At 36.6% G+C, this 21,886-nt stretch overlaps 4 protein-coding genes across 6 annotated transcripts; 3 read left to right on the forward strand and 1 right to left on the reverse strand.

Annotated features, from left to right (window-relative positions):
- The first annotated feature begins 752 nt into the window (after positions 1-752).
- cmtm8b (CKLF-like MARVEL transmembrane domain containing 8b) lies at positions 753-3,456 on the forward strand. Its single transcript, XM_020937643.2, has 5 exons — positions 753-922; positions 2,155-2,328; positions 2,980-3,099; positions 3,179-3,256; positions 3,379-3,456. Exons 1-5 carry the CDS (start codon positions 797-799, stop codon positions 3,391-3,393), a joined length of 513 nt encoding a protein of 170 aa, XP_020793302.1. The 5' UTR covers positions 753-796; the 3' UTR covers positions 3,394-3,456.
- LOC129411907 (zymogen granule membrane protein 16-like) lies at positions 753-16,627 on the reverse strand. The gene is made up of 11 exons (XM_055164278.1): positions 16,535-16,627; positions 9,304-9,450; positions 8,726-8,815; positions 8,520-8,657; positions 5,334-5,408; positions 4,571-4,717; positions 4,323-4,422; positions 3,554-3,643; positions 3,348-3,485; positions 3,196-3,261; positions 753-914 (listed from the first exon to the last, which is right to left on the reverse strand). Exons 4-9 carry the CDS (start codon positions 8,591-8,593, stop codon positions 3,357-3,359), a joined length of 615 nt encoding a protein of 204 aa, XP_055020253.1. The 5' UTR covers positions 8,594-8,657; positions 8,726-8,815; positions 9,304-9,450; positions 16,535-16,627; the 3' UTR covers positions 753-914; positions 3,196-3,261; positions 3,348-3,356.
- Positions 14,863-18,978, forward strand: LOC110171727 (nuclear receptor coactivator 7). Of its 3 annotated transcripts, XM_020937420.2 has the most exons (8): positions 14,869-14,990; positions 15,587-15,779; positions 16,556-16,702; positions 16,986-17,138; positions 17,216-17,311; positions 17,408-17,481; positions 17,799-17,916; positions 18,767-18,978. In XM_020937420.2, the coding sequence occupies exons 1-8, from the start codon at positions 14,965-14,967 to the stop codon at positions 18,782-18,784; spliced, it is 825 nt and encodes a 274-aa protein (XP_020793079.1). In that variant the 5' UTR covers positions 14,869-14,964; the 3' UTR covers positions 18,785-18,978. The 3 variants fall into 3 exon arrangements, with proteins under 3 accessions (XP_020793153.1, XP_020793079.1, XP_020793155.1); XM_020937494.2 differs by lacking the exon at positions 18,767-18,978 and having other exon boundaries at positions 14,863-14,990; positions 17,799-18,625; XM_020937496.2 differs by lacking the exons at positions 14,869-14,990; positions 15,587-15,779; positions 18,767-18,978 and adding an exon at positions 16,258-16,409 and having other exon boundaries at positions 17,799-18,625.
- An 816-nt stretch (positions 18,979-19,794) lies between these two features.
- On the forward strand, positions 19,795-21,640 carry LOC110171852 (adenosine 5'-monophosphoramidase HINT3). Its single transcript, XM_020937648.2, has 5 exons — positions 19,795-19,937; positions 20,226-20,343; positions 20,422-20,491; positions 20,583-20,709; positions 21,012-21,640. Exons 1-5 carry the CDS (start codon positions 19,815-19,817, stop codon positions 21,057-21,059), a joined length of 486 nt encoding a protein of 161 aa, XP_020793307.1. The 5' UTR covers positions 19,795-19,814; the 3' UTR covers positions 21,060-21,640.
- The last annotated feature ends 246 nt before the right edge of the window (positions 21,641-21,886 follow it).

A 21,886-nucleotide genomic window follows, 5' to 3' on the forward strand; every position in this document is an offset into this window, starting at 1 on the left:
TAGGCAAATATTTTGCTGGGATGATGACTGCAAGGAAATCGTTCTAGTAAGTAAGCAAGTGAGACAATTAAATTGAGGTAATTTTTTTATTATCAAAGCTAAAATCACAAATATGTCCCAATACTTGCAGTGACAATCCAGTGGGCACTTTGCATAGAAGATCCATTACTCTCAAAGAATGACAAATCTTTCTATGTACTAAACTAATAATAATAAGCCAACAATGTTGTTTATTATTTGTATAATAAATAGTATCCATAAAAGGACTTTTCATCTTGTTTAGACATTAATACATGGCTCAATATTCTGTATATGTTTGAGCAATAAATATTATTCTTTAATAAGTGTAAAATGTAATTAAAATGTATACACACAGACGTACAGACAGACACACACACACACACACATACACATGCAAATAAATAAGTAAAAACTCTGTCACTGTCTATTGTATGTAGATACTGCTCCCTAGTGGAAGAAACTCACTTTAGTTAACAGGAGAACAGGTAACTGTAGAAATGTTTGATTTTATTTACTGAAGTTGAAATACATTTTTAACAAATAAGTTATTCGTCCAATTGAAAAGTAATATTTAGATTTTAAGTTATTGTAGCAAGTTGTTTTTTTGTGAGAGAAACAAAAGCTTTAAGGACTCCCATTTCCTTCAATCACAGAAATCTAAATAAAAGACTTTATCAGTCCAAGGGCGTCCCTGTGTGATTCCGGGACAGGACTTCCTCTGTAACAGCAACAATGTCCACATCCACACGGAGACTGAGCAGAGAGCAGCACAGCCATGGACGGGGCAGCTGTCGGGTCCACCTGGAGGGGTCCAGTATCCCCCCAAAACAGCATTTCCACTGTGACTTTTAACCAACCTGTCATCGTGACCCCCAAGGGACTGCTTCTGATTGCTGAAATCGTAAGTGTGATGGAAATTTTAATGAATGTTTTGTTGAAAAATAAAAGTACATTTTATTGCATAAGATTGTACAGAAAATAATTTGATCACGATCATTAACATATCCTCCCATCTTTATGGATTTTGATTAATTGAGGAAAAAATAATCAAAAACAACATTCAAATTTCTACTAGATGTGTCTCTTCCTCTCTGGAGCAGCTAAAGGAAAAGCTTTCTGTAAATAGAGCCTGGCCCTGGGTCACATACAATTGGTTACTCTTCTTTTTGCCAAAACAAGAATGGTAAGTTTGTTCAGAAAGCCAGTAAATAAAATATCGTTAAACTAAGAAATTGTATTATCAGTCGCCACTGAAACTAAAGTCACTAGTAGACTAAAAGTCTCTTGCTAGTAACTACTACATTTGTTTTTCACTTTAAATTGCGCTATCAAAATGAACAGTTTAGTTATTGTATGTGTATTGACTTTTGTACAGTGGTCGCATTGGCACAAACCTGCCTGAAACTCTTACTGACAGTTTCCTTTATCTTTATTTATACAGTGTATTTATACAGTGAGGGCCCAATGAGACCATACCATAAGAAAGGTAGCTTGAACAATTTATTTTTTGTAATTCAATGGGATACGTGATTTTTAAAAAATAATAACAGTTACATGATTCACATGATGAGAATTTTAAGATATGTTTTCGTCAACCCAAAACCCACCAAATTTAGGGTGACTCTTTGAATAAATGTATCATTAGTGTATAAAGATTTGTATTTGCACTGCTATAGTTTTTACTTAATTTTGTAGTTTAATATTTTTTAATCATATATTTAATATTTCAGTTTTTTTTGTTTGGGTTTTTTTTTTTGGTCTTGATTTTTGACATTCTTCTGACATTCTGACCCAAATAAAAGTTTCTTTATTTTTGTAGCCATTATGATGTCATCACGTCAGAGCTTTTTAATATCTATGGAAATGATGTTGCTTTACATCACCTGAAAAATCTACATGGATTGTACTTGCAAACACACACACACACACACACACAGACACACACATACACACATGAGCACACGCTTTCTCATCTCTTCATCTTTCTTGATGTACATTCTATCTGTTCTACACCACTAGTCTACTACTGCATCAGTTTGGCTGCTTACATATTGAAAATTTCAATGATCTTGTTCATTATCAAAATTGAGTACACACCACTACAGAGCTCAAAGCCTTGTAACTCTCTTGCAGCTCTTTGGGCTCCTGGTGTGGATCCTAGTTGGAGGTACAGACTATTTCCACCTGCCGGCTCTCTGCTGGGTGATGTTTGTCGCCATCTTGTGTTGGATTCTCACCCTCAGTCTGTTTATCATTTACTTGACTGGAGTGCCAACCAGGGCCCCACACATCCCCTGGACTACACTGGTGAGGGCCACATTGTTTTTAAAGGAGACATATTATGTATAATCAAATGGAAAATGGAAATGAGCAATTTTGCTATTACCTGACACAAATAAATTATCTCTCAGTGTAGATCAATGTTTTTTTGTGCATTGCCCCTGATAAATAAACAAAACTAAACTAAGCAGCAGACAATCAATTCTGCAGTTTTGAACTGAAATCAATTAACCCATTTCTTAATTTCAAATATCATATTATTAAGATCATATTTGTGATTTACAATGAACAAAACCTAAATTGATGAGCTACCTATTCAGTTCAATTCAGTCACTTTATTTATGCTCAAGGAGCAATTAAAAACTATATAATAATTGCCTATATGTTATAGTTCAATCCTAACTGCCTAAGGAAGCTCCTGTAGGAAAATATGGATTGTAATCATGCATATATGGCATACATCACTGTCTGGAGGTCAAAAATATTAACTAATGGCACTGAAGTATTTTTGATTGATGTTTGCAGCTACTCTTATCACTAAACCATTCACACATTAACACTGTATGCACATAAAATGACTCGCAGTATTTCATGTATTATTTTATCAAAATTTAAATGGGCACACAGACACAGGTCAGAGCTGGTGTGACCTTCATGTGTCTTGCTGTGTGTCCTCAGTCCCTCTGTGTGAACGCTTCTGCCACGGCATTGTACCTGATAGCAGCAGTCGTGAATACTGCTACTGTGAATGAGGCCACTAGAGGGCGCCACAATTTCAAATGTTGGGCTGCATCGGCTGTAAGAGGACTAATGTTTAACTAAAACGCATTACCTGATAATATGACAATAGTATTTAACTATGTACATATGTTTGCAGTGTTTTGCCTTCCTCACCACTCTGTCCTACGCCAGCAGCAGTTTCCTGAGCTACCAAGACTGGAGGAGATCACAAGAGGTAGGCTACAGGACAAGAAATTCAGAACACACAACCAATGTTTATTCAGATCTAACTTCTGCTCATTTGCAGATTTTATGGTTGGATCTACCATGTGGTTTTATTTGTTGTTGTCATCGTAGGGCAATCCCCAGTGAGCTGCCAAAGAAGTGATGCATGTGCCATTGTAATGTCCACCTAGCATCTGCAGCTCTGAGTCAGGATGCACTGGATAGAAGTTAAAGGCATCCTAGAACACATGAGGAATTTTATGGCCAATATGAAATAGAATAATGCAAATGTGACAAGTGTACAGACCCCATTTGTTGTGCCAGCAATAAGAGAACGTCCTCTGGAGGTCACGAATATTAATAAATAGATCCTCTCATCATCATATCTTCCTGAAAGCTAAAAATGCAACATTATATATTTCATTTAAAAGTGCACTGTGTAACTTTTCTGCTAGACAGTCCACTATCTGCTTGTCACCAAGTTGATATTTGCCTGGGATGTTCCACAGTATGTTATTCAATTACAGGTTTTTTATTTATTACATTTTTTGCAAAAAAACATGCATTATTTCTGTGAGCAGGTCCGCTTCTCCACAGACATGGAGAAGCGGAGTCAAGCAGCAGGCGGACCCCGACCAGAATAGTTACACAACAATAATAATAATAATAATAATAATAATAATAATAAATCATTATATAAAATGTTATTTAAAGGTGCCTTCAACAAAAAACAATTAAGAAACAATTAAAACAGTCAAACAATACAGAACAGGTTGTAAAACATCAGTGGATTAATCGGGGTAGGCTAATTTAAATACATGTTTTGACAGTGCGCATTTAATATAAAAAAAATTATTAAAAGTTAGCTTTTTGCTTTGTATGGGACAATGACACATGACCAGAACTAGAATTAAGCTGTAACATTTTTGATATGTAAACAGACACTGAGATAAAAGTTTTCATGTTGAGCAAAAGTTGGTATATTACTAAAATATTTATATTTTACTCTCACATCTTAAGAACATGTTTTGGAATTTTCTGTCACCTATAGAAAGACAAAAACATGTATGTCTTACCTGGATAATGAACTCTTCATCAAACAGCTCAATCTCCTGTGTCATGCCATGTGTGCGCCCAGTTACATCGGACCATTCAGTGTCATAGCGAAACTGGATTCTGTAAAGAAAAATAGCAATTTAAATTTGTGTCAGAAATATTTGATACAGGTTCTGTCTACAGTCAAAACCATGCTGATGTTCAGTTTTTTCAAAACAAAAGCCACCTTAAACAGAAGTTATGGGATGTAGTAAAATGTTAAATGCACCCTCCAATGCAGTGGATTCGACTGATGCAGCCCTCGTAGTCGTAGTGTTCCCAAACTTTGACCCCAGTGATTGGTCCGGTCATATTGGAGGCAAATGAGATGCCACGCCCACCCCCAATGGATTTAGAAAAGAGTCCAGTACCACATCTGTGAAGATGACATAAAGAATGCCAATATGAAAATCTAGGCAAAGCAGTTGAGGATTAAAATAAATGTCATGAAGTTAGATTAGGTGGAGGAAGTGGTATTTTGTAGTCACAGTTAAAAAATGAGAAGTAGGCCTGTATTAAGTAAACTGTGACATCTGTACAAATACTGAATACATTTTACTTGTCCAGGTGCACTCTGTATGAGTGTAGTAGGCCTATTTTTGTGTGAATTATGTCATCAGTTTAAACTATAATTTTAGTTTAGTTTAGTTAGAATATTTATTTCAAAGCTGCACATATAATATACATAACAATATAACAGTAAAGACACAGATACAAGCATGCATGGTTTGAAAATTTTACTTATTTTTAGAATGAAAGTGAACATCTGTCCAGGGACTATAGACAGGAAACAGCTCTGTAGCTAACTCTGGTATCCTTACATTTAAATATTGATTTTTGTCCCAGCTCTAACAATACTCAGCTCTTCCTCACATAAAAATGTATTAGTCTGCTCTAAACTATATTTTGATGGAAAGACTACAGACTGTGAAACAAGCAACTGGATAACCTAAAAAGTCTGCAAATACAAAAATATAAAAATTTAGACTTACTGTTGGCTACACAGCTGACAAAAAGTATGGCAACACATAGAGACTGGATCATCGTTCTGTGCGATGCCGATCACGCTGGAACAAAGACAAACTTCAGTGATTCACAAGAGATATTTTTTGGACACAGTGACAATACAATGCATTATCAACATTGTTCTGAAAAATAAAATGAATGTATTTCCAAGTTAAACTTATAGGAAAATAGGAAAGATTTAGGACAAAATAAGGAGAGAAGCCATGCCCATCCTCTTTCTCATTGTCATATGTGGTACATACACTGCATGAGACATGTGAGAATGTGACAATATAGTGATACAGTTGCAGGCCTATTATAGTAGAATCAAAAGCTTCCTAAGCAGAGGGTGGGTACCAGATCAACAGATAACTTTTTTGAAAAAAAAAAAGTCATGGCTGATTCTGTCAGTAGGAACATTCAGCATAATGTTTATTGCGTGTGAATTTAACATTTTCTCCAAACATACATGAAATATAAGGTGACATTATTGTGGTGGCCTTATTGCATCACAAAGGCTTTGTTTTCACTTTTAGAACATTTACACATTATTATTATGACATATTATTATGATTTGTCAATCCAATCCACAACAAGAAAGGGATAAGATTTATGGATGGACTGAGTGTTTGTTTCAAAAACAGGTTTATATAGTCCCCTGCCCTTCAAATGAACTTACCATAAGTATGAAATCTATTTGTGTTATTTAAAGTATTGCCACCAGATGACACCAATGTCCAGGACAATAAAGAACAGCCATTTATCCCTCCAGTATTTCATTTATTCCTATTTCATTTCTGGCCCCATTTTGAATTAAAACAAAAATTATTTTCAAACCCTGGAGACAGTAATGCATTGATTGACAGTATAGTCTATTTATGTGATTTTTTTTGACAAAAATTTGCCAAAGCTTCAACATAAACACTGCATCAGCAAATCTAGTTTAATCCTGTGTTTTAATGCTGTGGAACATTTTAATCTTGAAATGTTCTATTGGAAGTTTCTGGTGACAGTTAAAAGTAAAATGGGTCAAACTTACTAATCAACAGAAGTTTACAGGGCAACAGCCTATCTGAGAATACGTGCCTGTTGTGTTCTTTTGAATCAGATAATGATGTTGTTTTGTTGCCAGTTTTTGGCAGCATGCTAAAACGTGACCATAGAACATGTCCAGAGTTGATATAAGTGCACCTCGAGTCCTGTCTACACGACACTTAAGTGTTCAACAGATCAGAGCATTGCACTTCTAGTTTAGATGCAAGTCAAAACTGTTATTATTATTTGTGAAATGTGGTTCAGTACTTCAGATACATGATTTCCGATGCACAGATGGTTAGCGATAAAGTACACAGGAAGCAGAGTTTCGATCACCTTTTTAATTTTAAAGAGCACTTCAGACTGGATTAATAGCGATGTTTTGTGGACTGGGTGTATTTGCGAAGGAGAAGTTCTAATGGATAATGTGAATATGATGCCGCGGTTTAAAATTACAACTCTACAAAAGGTGAGCAATAGCCTATAGTTATTTTCGCTCTTTCCTGAGTTTGTATCTTGCGCCGGTGTGTCCGTCACTCTGTCTGCCCCTGACGTTCTGATTTACTGTTATGATCTGACAGAGCAGCTCAGAGTCACACTGACACTACACACACGAGGAGTGCAGCGGCTTCAAAATCGCACACAGAGACACAGAATCAGGTCACTCCTCCATAAACTTGGGGAGAACCAAATCACATCCTAATCAGGCAAATTCTCCTGTAGTGTGTGGCGGCTTTAAGTCTGTGAAAAACGCTATGTAAATAAACTTTACTTAATTACTAGAAACCCACTTACACCCATGGATAATTAAAGTTTTAAAAATTTGACCTAACTATCAGAGTGATTTTTTTGGGAGGGGTCTTGTTAGACATTCAGAGTCTACTGTTTCTCATCTCAGAGGTTACTTAAATATTTTCTGACATTTAACAAGCCCACTGTTTCAAAGATTAGATAGCTCCTCAATTCCAGTTTTATAGTAGTAATAAGTAGTAGTAGTAATTTAGCAGCAGAGGGATTAGAATGGGGTACTTTTTACTTTAAATTTATGTGAAGGCAGTCATGCACCTTTAGCCCAAAGTTTTTTTCCACTGACATACAAGGACTTTAATTTAAAATAGCATTATTCAAAAACTCAAGGACTAGGGATTTCATTAACATTCCTGAGGAAAAGATACAGGGTACAATACATAATGGGATTTTTACTTCAAGTAGATTGACCTATCCTAAATTTCACACTTTATATAATGACAGTATAAAACCAGACCAGTAGTATAGAGTCTTTTCTACAAAGACATTACGTGACAGTCTAAAGTGCAACAGTGAGAGTGACGTTTGGCTATGTCAGACTTTTGGCACAAAGTCACTTCAGACTGACATAAATTTAATTTGATACACATAATGTCTCCACATGCTTAAAAGACAATTACTACAATAAAAGGATAACATCAAATCCATCTGAAACCATAAAATAGCCAACTATTAAGAGCAGGGAGGTCACGATATTAAATATATAACAATATCTGTGAGAAGAAATATCAACATTTTTTGATTCTTTGTGATTTTTGACACCACAACCAGATAAATGTGAAAACCTTTATTCACATCATTTACAATAGTTAATAGATTACCACCCCTCTAATGTGTGACGAGCATTATGGCACTTTATGAATGGTAAAGCCAGATAAAAAGCACATCAGATTATTTTTCTGGAGTATAGACTGAATTGGAATAATTTATGCTCTGATATCTGTTTCCTCTTCTTGACTCCAGTGGGGTGCAGTTCGTACATCGTACAGTCCAAATTTTATTTGATGGCATAGACACGCATTCAAACTTGTCCTGCTTTGGGCCACATTAAGTCTAATTTAGATTTCTCTCGTTCTAGTCCTGGTTTGGTCTCGTTCTTATCCTGGTTTAGTCACTTGGGAATGCTCCCTAAAGCAGTCTGAAGTCCGTCCATCTTCTTCCACTTATTTGGTGACTGTGTCGCAGGGGCAGTAATATAAGCAGCAGCGGTTTCCTGAACTACCAGAGGAGATCACAAGAGGTAGGCTACAGGACAAGAAATTCAGAACACACAGCCAGTGTTTATTCAGATCTAACTTCTGCTCATTTGCAAATTATATGGTTGGATCTACCATGTCGTTTTATTTATAGTTGTCATCGTAGGGCAATCCCCAGTGAGCTGCCAGAGAAGTGATGCATGCGCCATTGTAACGTCCACTTAGCATCTGCAGCTCTGAGTCAGGATGCACTGGATAGAAGTTAAAGGCATCCTAGAACACATGAGGAATTTTATGGCCAATATGAAATAGAATAATGCAAATGTGACAAGTGTACAGACCCCATTTGTTGTGCCAGCAAAAAGAGAACGTCCTCTGGAGGTCACGAATATTAATAAATAGATCCTCTCATCATCATATCTTCCTGAAAGCTAAAAATGCAACATTATATATTTCATTTAAAGGTGCACTGTGTAACTTTTCTGCTGGACAGTCCGCTATCTACTTGTCTCCAAGTTGATATTTGCCTGGGATTTTCCACAGTATGGCATTAAACAAATATATTTATTTATTGTAATATATTTATCTTTTATTTATTCAATTAAAGTTTTTTTATTTATTACATTTATTCCAAAAAAAAACATGCATTATTTCTGTGAGCAGGTCCGCTCCTGCACAGATCTGACTTGTAACATGGAGTCAAGCAGCAGGCAGACCCTCTACCAGAATAGTTACACGATAATAATAATAATAATAATAATAATGTTATTTAAAGGCGCCTTTCTGGGCACTCAAGGACACTGTACAAACAACAATTAAGAAACACAATTAAAACAGTCAAACAACACATGACACATTGTACCACCTTTTTAACCACCTTAAACAGAAGTTACAGGATGTAGTAAAATGTTAAATGCACCCTCCAATGCAGTGGATTCGACTGATGCAGCCCTCGTAGTCGTAGTGTTCCCAAACTTTGACCCCAGTGATTGGTCTGGTCATATTGGAGGCAAATGAGATGCCACGCCCACCCCCAATGGATTTAGAAAAGAGTCCAGTACCACATCTGTGAAGATGACATAAAGAATGCCAATATGAAAATCTAGGCAAAGCAGTTGAGGATTAAAATAAATGTCATGAAGTTAGTGGACTAGCTGGAGGAAGTGGTATTTTGTAGTCACAGTTGAAAAATGAGAAGTAGTTGGTACAGCAGTATAGCGCTAATATTACTAGGCCTGTATTAAGTAAACTGTGAAATCAGTACAAATACTGAATGCATTTTACTTGTCCAGGTGCACGCCTATTTTTGTGTGACTTATGTCATTAGTTTAAATACAGTAAAGAGACAGATACAAACATGCATGGTTTGAAAATTTTACTTATTTCTTGGATGAAAGTGAACATCTGTCCAGGGACTATAGACTGGAAACAGCTCTGTATATCCTTACATTTAAATATTGATTTTTGTCCCTAATAAATAAAGTTATGTAGCTCTAACAATAATCAGCTCTTCCTCACATAAAAATGTATTAATCTGCTTTAAACTAAATTTTGACAGAAAGACTACAGACTGTGAAACAAGCACAAGCACCTCAACAATTCGGAGATGGGGATCCCCGAACACTGACGGGTATTTGGCACACTGATGGCAGCTCCACTTGTCTCGTATGTCAGCTTCAACCGGAATCCGATACACCTGAACCCCTGTGTCTTTATCTCTCTGCTGATTACAGCTCTGTGTGCAACACTTTTTCGCCATGTGTCTTAATGTGAAAATTAAAGGATTGACCGCCATTGTGCCAACTTTACAATGGCGGTCTATACTGGACCGCCGGAAGTGGATCAGGGCAAGGCTGTGACGTCACACGCAGGTTCTCTATATGATGGGATAGACACATGTTCACACTTGCTTTCGGCCACTTTAAGTCAAATGTAGATGTGGTCTGGTCCTGTTCTAGTCCTGATTTAGTCCCTGATTTAGTTTCAGTTTAGTCCCAAGTTTAATGTGGTGATGCAAATGGGAATGGCCTCTAAAGTAGCCCAAAGTCCATCCATATTCTTAGGCTCATTCAGGATCGCAGGGTCAGTAGACTAAGCAGAATTCCCTCACCCCGACACCTCACTCCAGTTCTTGGGAACCTCAAGTACTCCTTGTGTGACTAAGGTTGGTGGAAACTCATTTTTTCCTTTCGGGGTTTACCCAAAGTCCATGAAGATAGGTGAAAGTTGAGTATGAACGTAGATCATCTGGTAAATCAAGAGCTTTGCCTTTTACAGTCTGAAGTCCTTGATGAATAAAGCCAACTTAAATACCAAGTTATTGATTGGATGTTTTGTGCAAGTTTCCATGCATTGGAAAACCCATTTACATGTTCCTGAAAGGCCCCTGGTTAACAATTTCCTTAACAGTGGTTTTTGGTGCATGCGTCTCTTTCCTGCTAATGTGGGTTACTGTAGAATCTTTATGAAGTCTTTTAAATGTAACTCTCTCTCTCTCTTTCTCTCTTGTTCTCTCTCTCTCTGCGTGAGGGGCCGTGACTGATTAACTGGACTGACACAGCACCCTTGTGCCTGGATATGGGCCACACTACGGAGCCTCTGGTTGCAACATAGTGACACTTTGCTGAATGCTATTAAACTTAACTAGCACCAAAATGCAGAGTAAGCACTATAGAAAAGTCTATTTTATAATTCCACATTTACGTATATGTAATCTAATTTATTTATTGTGCTTTTGCATCTGTCATTCATAAAAAGAATGTTTATTGTGCTATTATGCATCTGAACAGAATCACATAATGCAGGCCATAGATACACCGTGACAACCACAGGCCCATTATTTGCCTATGTGAGCAGAAAATACACAACAATTAACTTGGTTTTGTATGCCAATATTCCTTTACTTGAATTAAGTAGTAACATTTGCAGGAAAACAAATCACATTACTAAACTTCAACTGGCAAAATTCACGATGAAAGGTATTCCTAAGCAATATTACAAAACTGTGCCATCGGCAATAAGCTCATTTGTTATTCAGATCTTTCATTTAATTTATGGCATTTTAGATCTCAAATTTACACTAACCCTGCTCGACTATGCAGGCATGATAAACTTTCACCTCTAAGATCTTTGAATGACCCTGTGTGCCGAGAGTCCGGGGGTTAGATTGATTTCTCAGTGCAAGCACATTATCAAAGTGTGGGTTTGCAGACAGCGGATGTACAACTTGAGGGGAATTCAAGTGAAAGCAGGAAAAAAAACCACCTGCAGCCACTACCTAAACCGCACATCCGTGACCTACAAACATATGATTGTTCTTGTAACGGAATTGCTCACACTTGTACTCAAATGCTACATATATCTACTATAGTGCCCACCTTAGAATTTGTAAAATATAAAAATGTGAATATGAACATCCTTCTATCGATTCTAAAGGACCAGAGTCTGTGTGCAGTTTCTTTCAGTGATAAACACCAATGGATTCTTTGTTTTGTCATAACATGCACAAAACTAATATGTCGACGACAAAACTGAAATCCCTAAATTGCATCCTCCTGGAGCAAAATTAGTTGTTACAAATATCTAAAAACCTTAGATAATGTAATGTAACAGTAACAGAATGTAAATGTATATTTCTATATTCACATTTGTAGCCTACATTTCATTTATTTATGCTCCTTTTTTCTCACACACAACAGTTACAGTTAAAGTAGGCTAATGAACACATATCTGCGCAGTAATGTTAACCAACACATTTACTACAAAGGCTACTGGGCTGTCCTAAACTGTCATCATCTGTTGTCTCTTCTGGTTCTAGCTCTATCTGGAGCAACAGCATCTGAGAAAAGGGCAAATATGGACCACTCTATCTGTGCCCAGGATATGAAATTTAAAGTTTCACATAAAATCAAAGGATAGTTTCTTGAATAAAGGGGGAGATTTAGCTAAGCAGCTTTTATAGCCTTTTAAACGGCACATAGCTTACTTATTTACTATACTGTCTACTTCATCTTGTAGACCTAATATACACCTCTAAGGTATTGTTTCTGGGTTACAACCCTCAGGTGGGTCACAAGAGATTTATTTTAATTTTTTTTTTTTTTTGGGGGGGGGGGGTTGCCTTGTCACGATTTGCATGTAGGTCTGCAATATACAGTTCTGCCTACACACCCGATATGTGTATTGCGCTCTCCTCCTGTACTCCGGACTGGAAAGTGCTACAAAAATGCAAAAAGGTCCACCTATGTCATTAGAAATGTTGTAATGTTAACACATGTTTTGTATAATTTCTAATCTTTTTGTAATTCTTTTATTGACTATTTTGTTCCAGTATTACTGATTCAATTGAATGTTGAAAAGAAAAAGAAATGGTCTACATTTTATGTCCAAATAGGCGACTTAAGGATTCCTTTTATTGCTGGTTTTTCATTGTTTAAAACATGAGTAATACTAATTGTTCAGAGAGACACGATCACTCAATAAAATATCCTCATTAATGTTCAATAATGGTCAAATCCACCTTTATTTACTAATAATGTTTATTGACTTGGGTGGCAAAGGTTTGTGACTTTTAAAATATGGATCCCCAGAAAAAAAGTTCAGAAACAGTGTTCTCAGGGCATTGAGTTGTAAGATAGAAATGGCCTTCAAATCAACTTTCTTGTTGTGATTGTTATTTTTTGTAACAAGTCGGCAAAACATAAAATAGTTTTTATTACATATGTGACATGAATTGTATCTGTCTCTTAGCATGTAGGCCTATTAAATATATTGATCTGGTCTTGAGTTAAGCCGAACACATTCTAAAATCAATTTGTCTCCTTTTGTAATAAAGACAAGTCATGACTGGTGTCTGACCTCACAGTGTGCTTCTTGTATCTCCTCCTGACATGATAACAGAAAATCCATGTTTGTATTGGACAGACTACCCTCTGCAATTATTTTGTAATTTCACCGCCTGACATTTGCTCGGCGTTCTACTGGTGCAACATAGCAACTTATTGGAACATAGTCTATTTAAAAAAACTTTAAAAAACTATTCCCTTTTATAAATAAACTTGACTAGACTATAAATGTTCATGTTCTGACCACCCTTTGCTGTTACAAATTATTTCACATGTTTTGAAATGCAAGATACAAGTGACAAAAATGACATAATGGCATCTGAATCAGAGTTTGGTCAAAAAACAAGACTAATACCCTCTCCAGAAACCAAATGAGAACTATTGATGATGGTAGGGGGTCTGGGGACAAGGCCTCACAAACAGGATTAGCTCTTTGCTAAGATTCAGATGTTTGCGTTGACAGAAAAAATAGAGACAGGTTTAAGACACAGATAAGTTTGAGATTCTATTTGAACATTAGTAGTTAGAGATAATAGACAACACTGTAAACTGATGGAGCTTGATTGGCAGCATTGGCTATTGATCATGTATAAATAGTCAACAAACATATCAAGGTCTGATGTCCTGATTCAATCTTAATAGTGGTTGTTGAGCCTTCAGCTAATCACAGCAGAGTAATAAAAGGAGGATTAAGGTTAATTGTTGGTCTTTACCTAAAAGAATAAAGTGTTATTTGCATGGATATATTCTCATGAATATAAAAAGGGCTTTTGTCTTAACCTCAAAATGATAGACAGTAACAGCGCCTTATGTAACTTTTCTGAAGGAGGCTCTGCCAACAGTGTGTCTTCATGGAGAGTTATTGTTTTGTCTGGAACGTTCCACAGTAAAGAATGAAAATGATTATCTTCAAGGAGACAAGAATGATATGCTACCAGCCCAAGATTGAGGTCAGATCATTGCAACCTTACTCACAGTAAGAATACATGTTTTAAAAGCATTTTTAGCAATACAAATACTTGCAGTTTGGCAAGATAGATGAGTTTGTGCTGTACAGAACATTCGAGACAAAGCAATAATATGCAGACAAGCAGTTGGAGGACCAGCCCACCAGAAAAGTTATATAGTAATATTGTAGTACAATATTTATTTTAAGTACTAAAAAAGAGAAAACTGGTAATCACTGAAGTTACCTGGCATAAATACAATTTTTGGGTCATATAAGAGACTAGTATCAACATGAAAAGTAATTACAATGTAATTAACAACTGTAATCAGACTAAACCCTCACACTGATACCAGGACTTCATTCAGATATCTGCTGTGATACAGTTAAAAATGTCTGCACGTTTGGCCTAAATATGAGGACTGTAAAGCACTGCTCTTATCTAGTGCTGAGCCATCTCCTCTGTTGCACTGCAGTGACACAAATGGACCGCAGCCCACTAAAACTCAGGACAGGAACCACAGGTCAAGTTAATGTGTCACAAACTTTGGCTTTGTGTCTTAGTTGTGAAACAGGCGAGGAATACGTGCAGGCCATGCTCGGTCCATGCTGTACTGGGAAGGAGAGGGAGGAGTTATGGAGAAGGGCTTATATCAGCATTTGGATTGGAAGTATAAAGGGTTGCAATGGCTGTAGTCCCTGCTGGACATGCTGCCGACAGAACTCTCTCTGCACAAACTACTCATTTCATCTTTATTAGAAAGTTTCTGTTCAAACATCTGCATCAACCATGGGAGTCGCCTACAGTGTTGGAGAGTAAGTACCAGAGTTCTCAACCTTAATGTAGAACCTTTTTCTTATTTACGACCTTAAAATTTAACTTCAAGTCTTTCCAAATTTCAGTTGCACCGATAGTGTAATTCAACAGTTTTTACATTATAACTTCCTTTGATTTCATGTTGTCCAAAATTTTGGCACAGAAATGTATTCAAATTTCAGTAAGCAACTGGTGCATTGAACATGTTTACTGTGCATGTTCAGTGCACAAGTTATAAGTTGTATGGAGATAAAAGCCAGCTTGCAGAAAGAATGCATGTTTTTGAGGGTAGGTTTTGTGAGAAAACTCCTGTATAAAAATATGTGAAAGATATGTTTAATGCCATGCTGTGTAACTTTCCGGGAAAGCAATAATATCTCCATGGAGACAAGCATATGGCAGAGCCTCCACCAGATAAGTTACCTAATGTGCCTTGAATACTTTATATAAAATATCTGACCTATTTTTTAAAATGCTGACTAACGCCTTTGAAAGGAATTTGGATTTTGTAACAGTTTCCTTCCTGTGCTGCAGCGAGAGTCTTTTGGGAAGTTGCCTTTGGCTTTCTCCTAACCCACATGTCATCTCTCTGCAGGGTGGACCATCTTTACACTTTCTTCTCACAATGGTCTCCAGACTTTACAACAAAATGCAATAAGATGAACAAGAAGCCTAGGTACCTAATCCGAGAGAAGAATCACAACCACTATCTGTTTGTGGAGCAGGACAAAGCTGCTATGATCGACAAGTTACTGAGAGACTCAGTGAATCCTGCTGCAAGAAACTGGGTATGAAAAATAATATAATAGTGTTTTACAGAGGTGGTTAGAGTTGCCAAAAAATTTACTCGAGTAAAAGTAACATTACTTCCTTACTCAAGTAGAAGCACAAAGTAGTGGTGGTTGGGAAATATTTGGGAAAAACTGTTACTCAAGTAAAAATAACTCTAAGGATAACTGTTAGAATATAACATCTTATTTATAAGTTGACCTTAATGTAATTAGAAGGACAAAACATTAATAATGCACAAATCTGGCATTTTTCAAGATAGAATAAAATGAGAAAAAACAAAATCACATCTGAAGGAGCCATGTAAGAAATGCATCCCTCATTACCTTGAACAGTATTGACGGGAAGGTCTCTACAAATATGGGCATGCTTCCTAAAGCACCTCTTCCTGTGTGTAAGAAAATGAAACTTTGCGGTGTTATCACCAGCCAATGGTGTGCTCTGCCTCAGAATTTCCAACCAATAACTTTTAAGCCATGTGAAATAGAAACTATCTTGGTGGTTATAATAGAAGTGCACATGTACTTCTGTATGAATAAGTAAAAGACAGGGACTTCAATATGAAGCTGCAGCTAGACAATATGAAGGTTTTCTATTATGCCAAGGGCACAATTGAGCCATATGTGGAGGTAGGAACTAAAACATTTAAATTACATTATGGATGCTGATATTCGTTGTAGTTGGTGTGTCACATTGACCAGAGTGTACTGTATCTCAGCTGTAAAAAGTGGTTGTAGAAATGAGTGTGACTAACCACATGTGAATTCTCTTTCAGATCATCACAGTGAAAAAGCCCAAGCGGTGCCCGAGTATTAGCAGCTTTGAGGAGTCAGATGAGCCAGAATACCATGAGGATTTGGAGGATGCACTTCCTGTTTTGAGTGACCAGAGTCTACTTCTGGACCATCTTCACCTGGAAAAGGTAAGAGTGATATATTGTTAAGGGGAAAAAGTTATGAGGGAGTCACGAGTCAAAAGACATGAGGGACAGAAAATGATGTACACTAGTAAGGAATGTAAAATGAATAACAGAATTACTTCTAAATCTAAAAACTGTATACTGTACTGTGTATGTATTACGAAAAGCAAAAAGTATTAGAAATAGGCATGATTGTTGACAGTATTTGTCATTAATTGCATAAAACTGAATTTGTAAATCAAAAGAAATATTTGTACATTAAATAATACTTTTTACCTTTTTACAGGTTGCAGCTCATTTACCAGCCAGAACGCAGGGTTACCCATGGCATTTGGTCTACAGCACCGCCGTACATGGGAGCAGCCTGAAGACTCTGTACAGGAACATGACAGGTCTGGACAGCCCTGTGCTCCTCATAATCAGAGACATGCACAAAAAGGTTTGCAGCTTACCCAACAATAATTGTGCACTAAACTGGTTGTCTGGTATTTATAGTTGCTTGTCTTTACTTGACAGGTGTTTGGTGCCTTCAGCTCGGACCCCTTCAGAATCAGTCGCATTTGCTATGGGACAGGAGAGACATTTTTGTTCAGTTTCAATCCTGACTTTCAGGTACAAAAATCTGCTTTAGTAACAAACATTATTAGTTTTAGTGCTTTACTGATGCATAGGTGTTAATTGTGTCCTATGTTGTCCTATTATTTTCAGTTGTTCAAATGGACTGGCGAAAATTCCTACTTTATCAGTGGCAACTTGGAGTCTTTGCAGATTGGTGGAGGAGGGTATGTACAAGAATTTTTTATTGTATGTATATGTTTGTATATCTTATAGAAATATGAATTACATGATTTGTCAGATAATTAACCCTAAAGTCAACATTTAAAGGGTACGAAAGTAAAAGGGTGATTTTGACATTACCGTGAGGCTTTGCAAAATTACACTCTTGGGAAAACCACATGCAGTTATTTACTACATATATTATATGGTAAATGTGTTTACAGTACACTAAGTGTTTCAAGTCACATGAACCTTCTGGGTGTTCTAGTGATGAAATTAAATCATTTGTAAGTTCAATTCTATTGTATTTTTTTTCCTCTAGGGGCCGCTTTGGTTTGTGGTTGGATGGAGATCTATATCGTGGTTCGAGCTTCTCTTGTCCTACTTTCCACAACGCTCCACTTTCCACTCATGAAGACTTCATTGTCCAGGAACTGGAGGTGTGGACTGTTCAGAGCTGATCCCACTCATCTGTGTAGAGACAAAACACTGGTGCTGTGGTTATACTGAGGGCCTCTGTAGTAAACAGGACTAGTCCTGCCTCAGCTTTGTGGGTCCTACTCGAGGAAAGCTCAGGCCTCACTGTGGAGTGGGTCTGACTATGAGCAGACCCACAAGGATAGTCCTGTGAAATGGGTCCTGTTTGTGCTTCTCATGAACACAACAGGCTTTCAGGCCCCCCTGCCACTATGGAGTTAAAATTACAACAGTTAGAGAAAAACTGTTGGATAAGGCTTCTAAGCGTATTAACAGTACAAGATTTATTACAATAACAAGTTATTTCTGAGTGTTTGCATAAGATGTCCAACACTCATTCTATAAAAATCTAGGCCTATGTTAATCTGACGTGAACGTAATAACATTTTTGCACTACATTGTTTTCATGCAGTATTTTTAAACAACTTTTTGGATAAAAGGAATACTGTAAACTGTCACTGTGTGAATGTACATGTGTTTTTTGTTAAATTGAGTTCAACTCCACTATTTATAGTAATCAAAAATGGACTGAAAATTGAAGCAACTTTCAAAAAAACTATTTATTATATTCTTCTGTGTCTCTTATTCATGTGCATGTTATAGACAGTGAAAGGCAGTGCTGGCACTGCCAGTTTTTGTGAACAAAACAATAAAATATCTGGTTTGCTATTATGTTTTGTTGTCTTTATTACCAAAAATGAGATAATATGAACAGAAGCAGACCCAGTGAAGAACCTGTAATTTGGCATCTGGGGACTTCTGCCTAGTGCTTTTGTGTGGTTTATGCCTATTGATTTTGCATATTTATTTCAGTTCGCAGGACCCGGTTGAAATCCAAGCCTGAAGACGCAGTGGCAGGTGAAACCCTGTCAGCCGCATAAGTGCCGCTGCTCGCTGTAGACCTTTCACCCCTTGTTTTTGTAGCCTATTGCATCTATCCGTACTGGCGCCCTGATCTCTGTGCCCAGGCCGATGAACCTGGATCCTGTCTGGACGAGACTCTGCTTTGAACTTTAATCATTTTAGTCGTGTGTTTTTAATTTGGTTTCAAGCGATTTCTGTTATTAATAAATTATTAGATTCATTTTAAGAATTTGCCTCTTTTTGGTCACACCTAATTGCTCTCACTTTTATACCTAATTGCTCTCACTTATTTAACTTTTCCTTAATACCCCAACTCAGACTATTCAGACTACACTACTCTACAATACACTACACTACAATACACTACACTACAATACACTACAATACAATACACTACACTACAATACACTACAATACAATACAATACAATACACTACACTACAATACACTACACTACAATACACTACACTACACTACAATACACTACAATACAATACAATACACTACAATACACTAACTACAATACACTACAATACAATACACACTACACTACAATACAATACAATACAATACACTACAATACACTACAATACACTACACTACACTACAATACACTACACTACAATACACTACACTACAATACAATACACAATACTACAATACAATACACTACAATACAATACACTACACTACAATACACTACACTACACTACAATACACTACAATACAATACACTACAATACAATACAATACAATACAATACAATACAATACACTACACTACTTAATACAGTCAACGGTCCCGCCACATTAAACAACGTGCCTTTTTCTGCATAATTCTGGATCGGACTCTTCATTTTCCTCTAAATAGATGTAGTCATGGCGCCCTCTGGTGGACACTTTAAAGATCATTGGGCATCACTTTCGATACTCGATTGCTTTTACCTCGTGAGCTCGTCCCTTTAATGATCTCTGAGATCATCGGCATTATCAGGGCAATGGCTGAATCTCCTCAAGATGATATTCCCAACTGTAAACCCGACGCTCCCGGGGAATATGACAAGAAATGTATTTTTTGCAAGATAATAAACAAGGAAATGGGGACGGAGTTACTGCACTGTGTAAGACAGCTGTGAAAATATGAATAATATCAGTCATCTTAGCTAGCTTAGGTTTAGCCGGTCAATAATGATTAATGCAGACAACCGAAGAGAACAGTTGTGCATGTGTGCAGTGTGTATACCTTATTGCACTATTACAGATTGTATTTATGTTTATGCATCGTTTGGCATCTTCTTTACAGTAAATTATGGGTAAATCTGCATGTAGTATATGATGTATCTATTGTCATGAATGCCAAAGCAAGTATAATGGCAGTGTTCAGATGACACTGTGTTATCTTTATCCAGGATGAAGAAATGAGCTGCTTCAGAGACATCAGACCAGCAGCACCACACCATTACCTAGTGGTGCCGACTAAACATGTTGGCAACTGCAAGTCTCTCACCAAAGAGCATGTCCCTTTAGGTGTGTGTACTACTCAATATCAATGTTCCAGTCCCATCTAACAGATAACTCATGCTGTGTCCTTTGCTGCATTTTCAGTGAAACAAATGGTGGACTTAGGAAAGAACATGTTGGAGAAAGCTAATATAACAGATCTCAGTGATGTAAGGTGGGTCAATTCAAATTCAAAGTGCAATTATTTTTGGCAGAGTATTAATATTTAGGTCTATGCTTAATACTTTTATGTATGTATTTTACAGGTTTGGTTTCCATTGGCCTCCGTTCTGTTCAGTCAAGCATCTGCACCTTCATGTCCTGGCTCCTGTCAGTCAGATGGGCTACATGTCTCGTCTCATATACAAGCTCAACTCCTACTGGTTTATAACAGTGAGTAACTTTAACTTTTTACAGACTGGTCATCATGATCGCTGTCAACATGTCACTGTCATGTCAGTATTGTAATATTATGGAGCATTATATTTTGCAACAAAGAGAGAAACCTCCTTCCGTTACCCCTGCCGTAACGTATACTCATATATAAGGAAAACAACAGAGGTGGCCAATGTAATTACACATTGTAGCTTCAAGAGCAGTTATTGAATAAAATACTATAGATGGTCAACATCTTTATTATCGAACTGTGTTGTTTTTGCTTGAATGTCTAACCAAATTATGTTTCTATATTGCAGGCAGATCAACTGATAGAGCTGCTAAACTCAAAGGGAGAGACAAACTAACTGTTGACTAACACTTGGACAGTTAAAGTGTCCAAGTGTCAGTGCTGGGTCAAATAATTACACCTCTTACCTCTTAATGGGCCTTTTGATTGTACAAACTAATTGCTTGAAGTGTTATTTATTAGTAAAGGGTTTTATAAAAATGATCAGCTTCTTGTTTTGATTTCAATGTGTAAAATGCAAGCCTTTAGCATTATGGGAATAAGCAGTGTTTTACAATTATAGTGATATTTTTAAAATTATTTTATACAAAACAATAACATTTTTTGGAGCATTATCTTTGTGATTTTGTGTTGTATGTCAGTTGTAGCCTTTATGTTATCCATTAATATGAATCATTAATCACATATACTGTATGCTGTTATTCATACTATCATGTAATTAAATGTGAGCCAATAATCAAGTACTTATTAACCATTATTTATAAAATCAGGTCATTGTTCTGATATGATGCATGACATTTATTATCTTGCCAAAGACATTGTATTGCAGGATATATTGACAACATTGCCTAATGTGAAATTGTTCTTATGCACTTTCTGGAATGAAATATAATAAACATTGTATGAATGAATCCATATTTTACTTTGTCATACAGTACTTACTTATTTTTGCGTACTGGGACATTTTTAGGAGAAACTTGCAGTGTATTTCTAATGTGGCAAATCATAATTACAATCCACTTCTCACATACATAAGTAGCTAAAGTACAAAATATATACATGACTTGAGCTTTTATTATGAGCTGACATTGTTTTTCATCATTTTTATTGCATTTAAGCAGAAGGTTCACTAATAACTGCTCTCAAAATCCATAATGCAAGATT

The sequence above is a fragment of the Boleophthalmus pectinirostris genome, unplaced genomic scaffold, assembly GCF_026225935.1.
Source record: "Boleophthalmus pectinirostris isolate CB_2022bp ecotype Guang Dong unplaced genomic scaffold, ASM2622593v1 HiC_scaffold_6, whole genome shotgun sequence".
Taxonomy (NCBI): domain Eukaryota; kingdom Metazoa; phylum Chordata; class Actinopteri; order Gobiiformes; family Gobiidae; genus Boleophthalmus; species Boleophthalmus pectinirostris.

Excerpts from the sequence above, each read along its gene's own strand:
- cmtm8b (XM_020937643.2), top strand. The coding sequence starts at position 797 with ATGGACGGGGCAGCTGTCGGGTCCACCTGGAGGGGTCCAGTATCCCCC. Across the intron at positions 923-2,154 it reads TGCTTCTGATTGCTGAAATC|CTCTTTGGGCTCCTGGTGTG; the intron begins GTAAGTGTGATG and ends ACTCTCTTGCAG. Across the intron at positions 3,100-3,178 it reads AATGTTGGGCTGCATCGGCT|TGTTTTGCCTTCCTCACCAC; the intron begins GTAAGAGGACTA and ends ATATGTTTGCAG.
- LOC129411907 (XM_055164278.1), bottom strand. The coding sequence starts at position 8,593 with ATGGCGCATGCATCACTTCTCTGGCAGCTCACTGGGGATTGCCCTACG. Across the intron at positions 4,423-4,570 it reads CGAATCCACTGCATTGGAGG|AATCCAGTTTCGCTATGACA; the intron begins GTGCATTTAACA and ends TTTTCTTTACAG. Across the intron at positions 3,644-4,322 it reads ATGAAGAGTTCATTATCCAG|CTTTCAGGAAGATATGATGA; the intron begins GTAAGACATACA and ends TTGCATTTTTAG.
- LOC110171727 (XM_020937494.2), top strand. The coding sequence starts at position 14,965 with ATGGGAGTCGCCTACAGTGTTGGAGA. Across the intron at positions 16,703-16,985 it reads ACCATCTTCACCTGGAAAAG|GTTGCAGCTCATTTACCAGC; the intron begins GTAAGAGTGATA and ends ACCTTTTTACAG. Across the intron at positions 17,139-17,215 it reads TCAGAGACATGCACAAAAAG|GTGTTTGGTGCCTTCAGCTC; the intron begins GTTTGCAGCTTA and ends TTTACTTGACAG.
- LOC110171852 (XM_020937648.2), top strand. The coding sequence starts at position 19,815 with ATGGCTGAATCTCCTCAAGATGATATTCCCAACTGTAAACCCGACGCT. Across the intron at positions 20,344-20,421 it reads CAAAGAGCATGTCCCTTTAG|TGAAACAAATGGTGGACTTA; the intron begins GTGTGTGTACTA and ends CTGCATTTTCAG. Across the intron at positions 20,710-21,011 it reads ACTCCTACTGGTTTATAACA|GCAGATCAACTGATAGAGCT; the intron begins GTGAGTAACTTT and ends TCTATATTGCAG.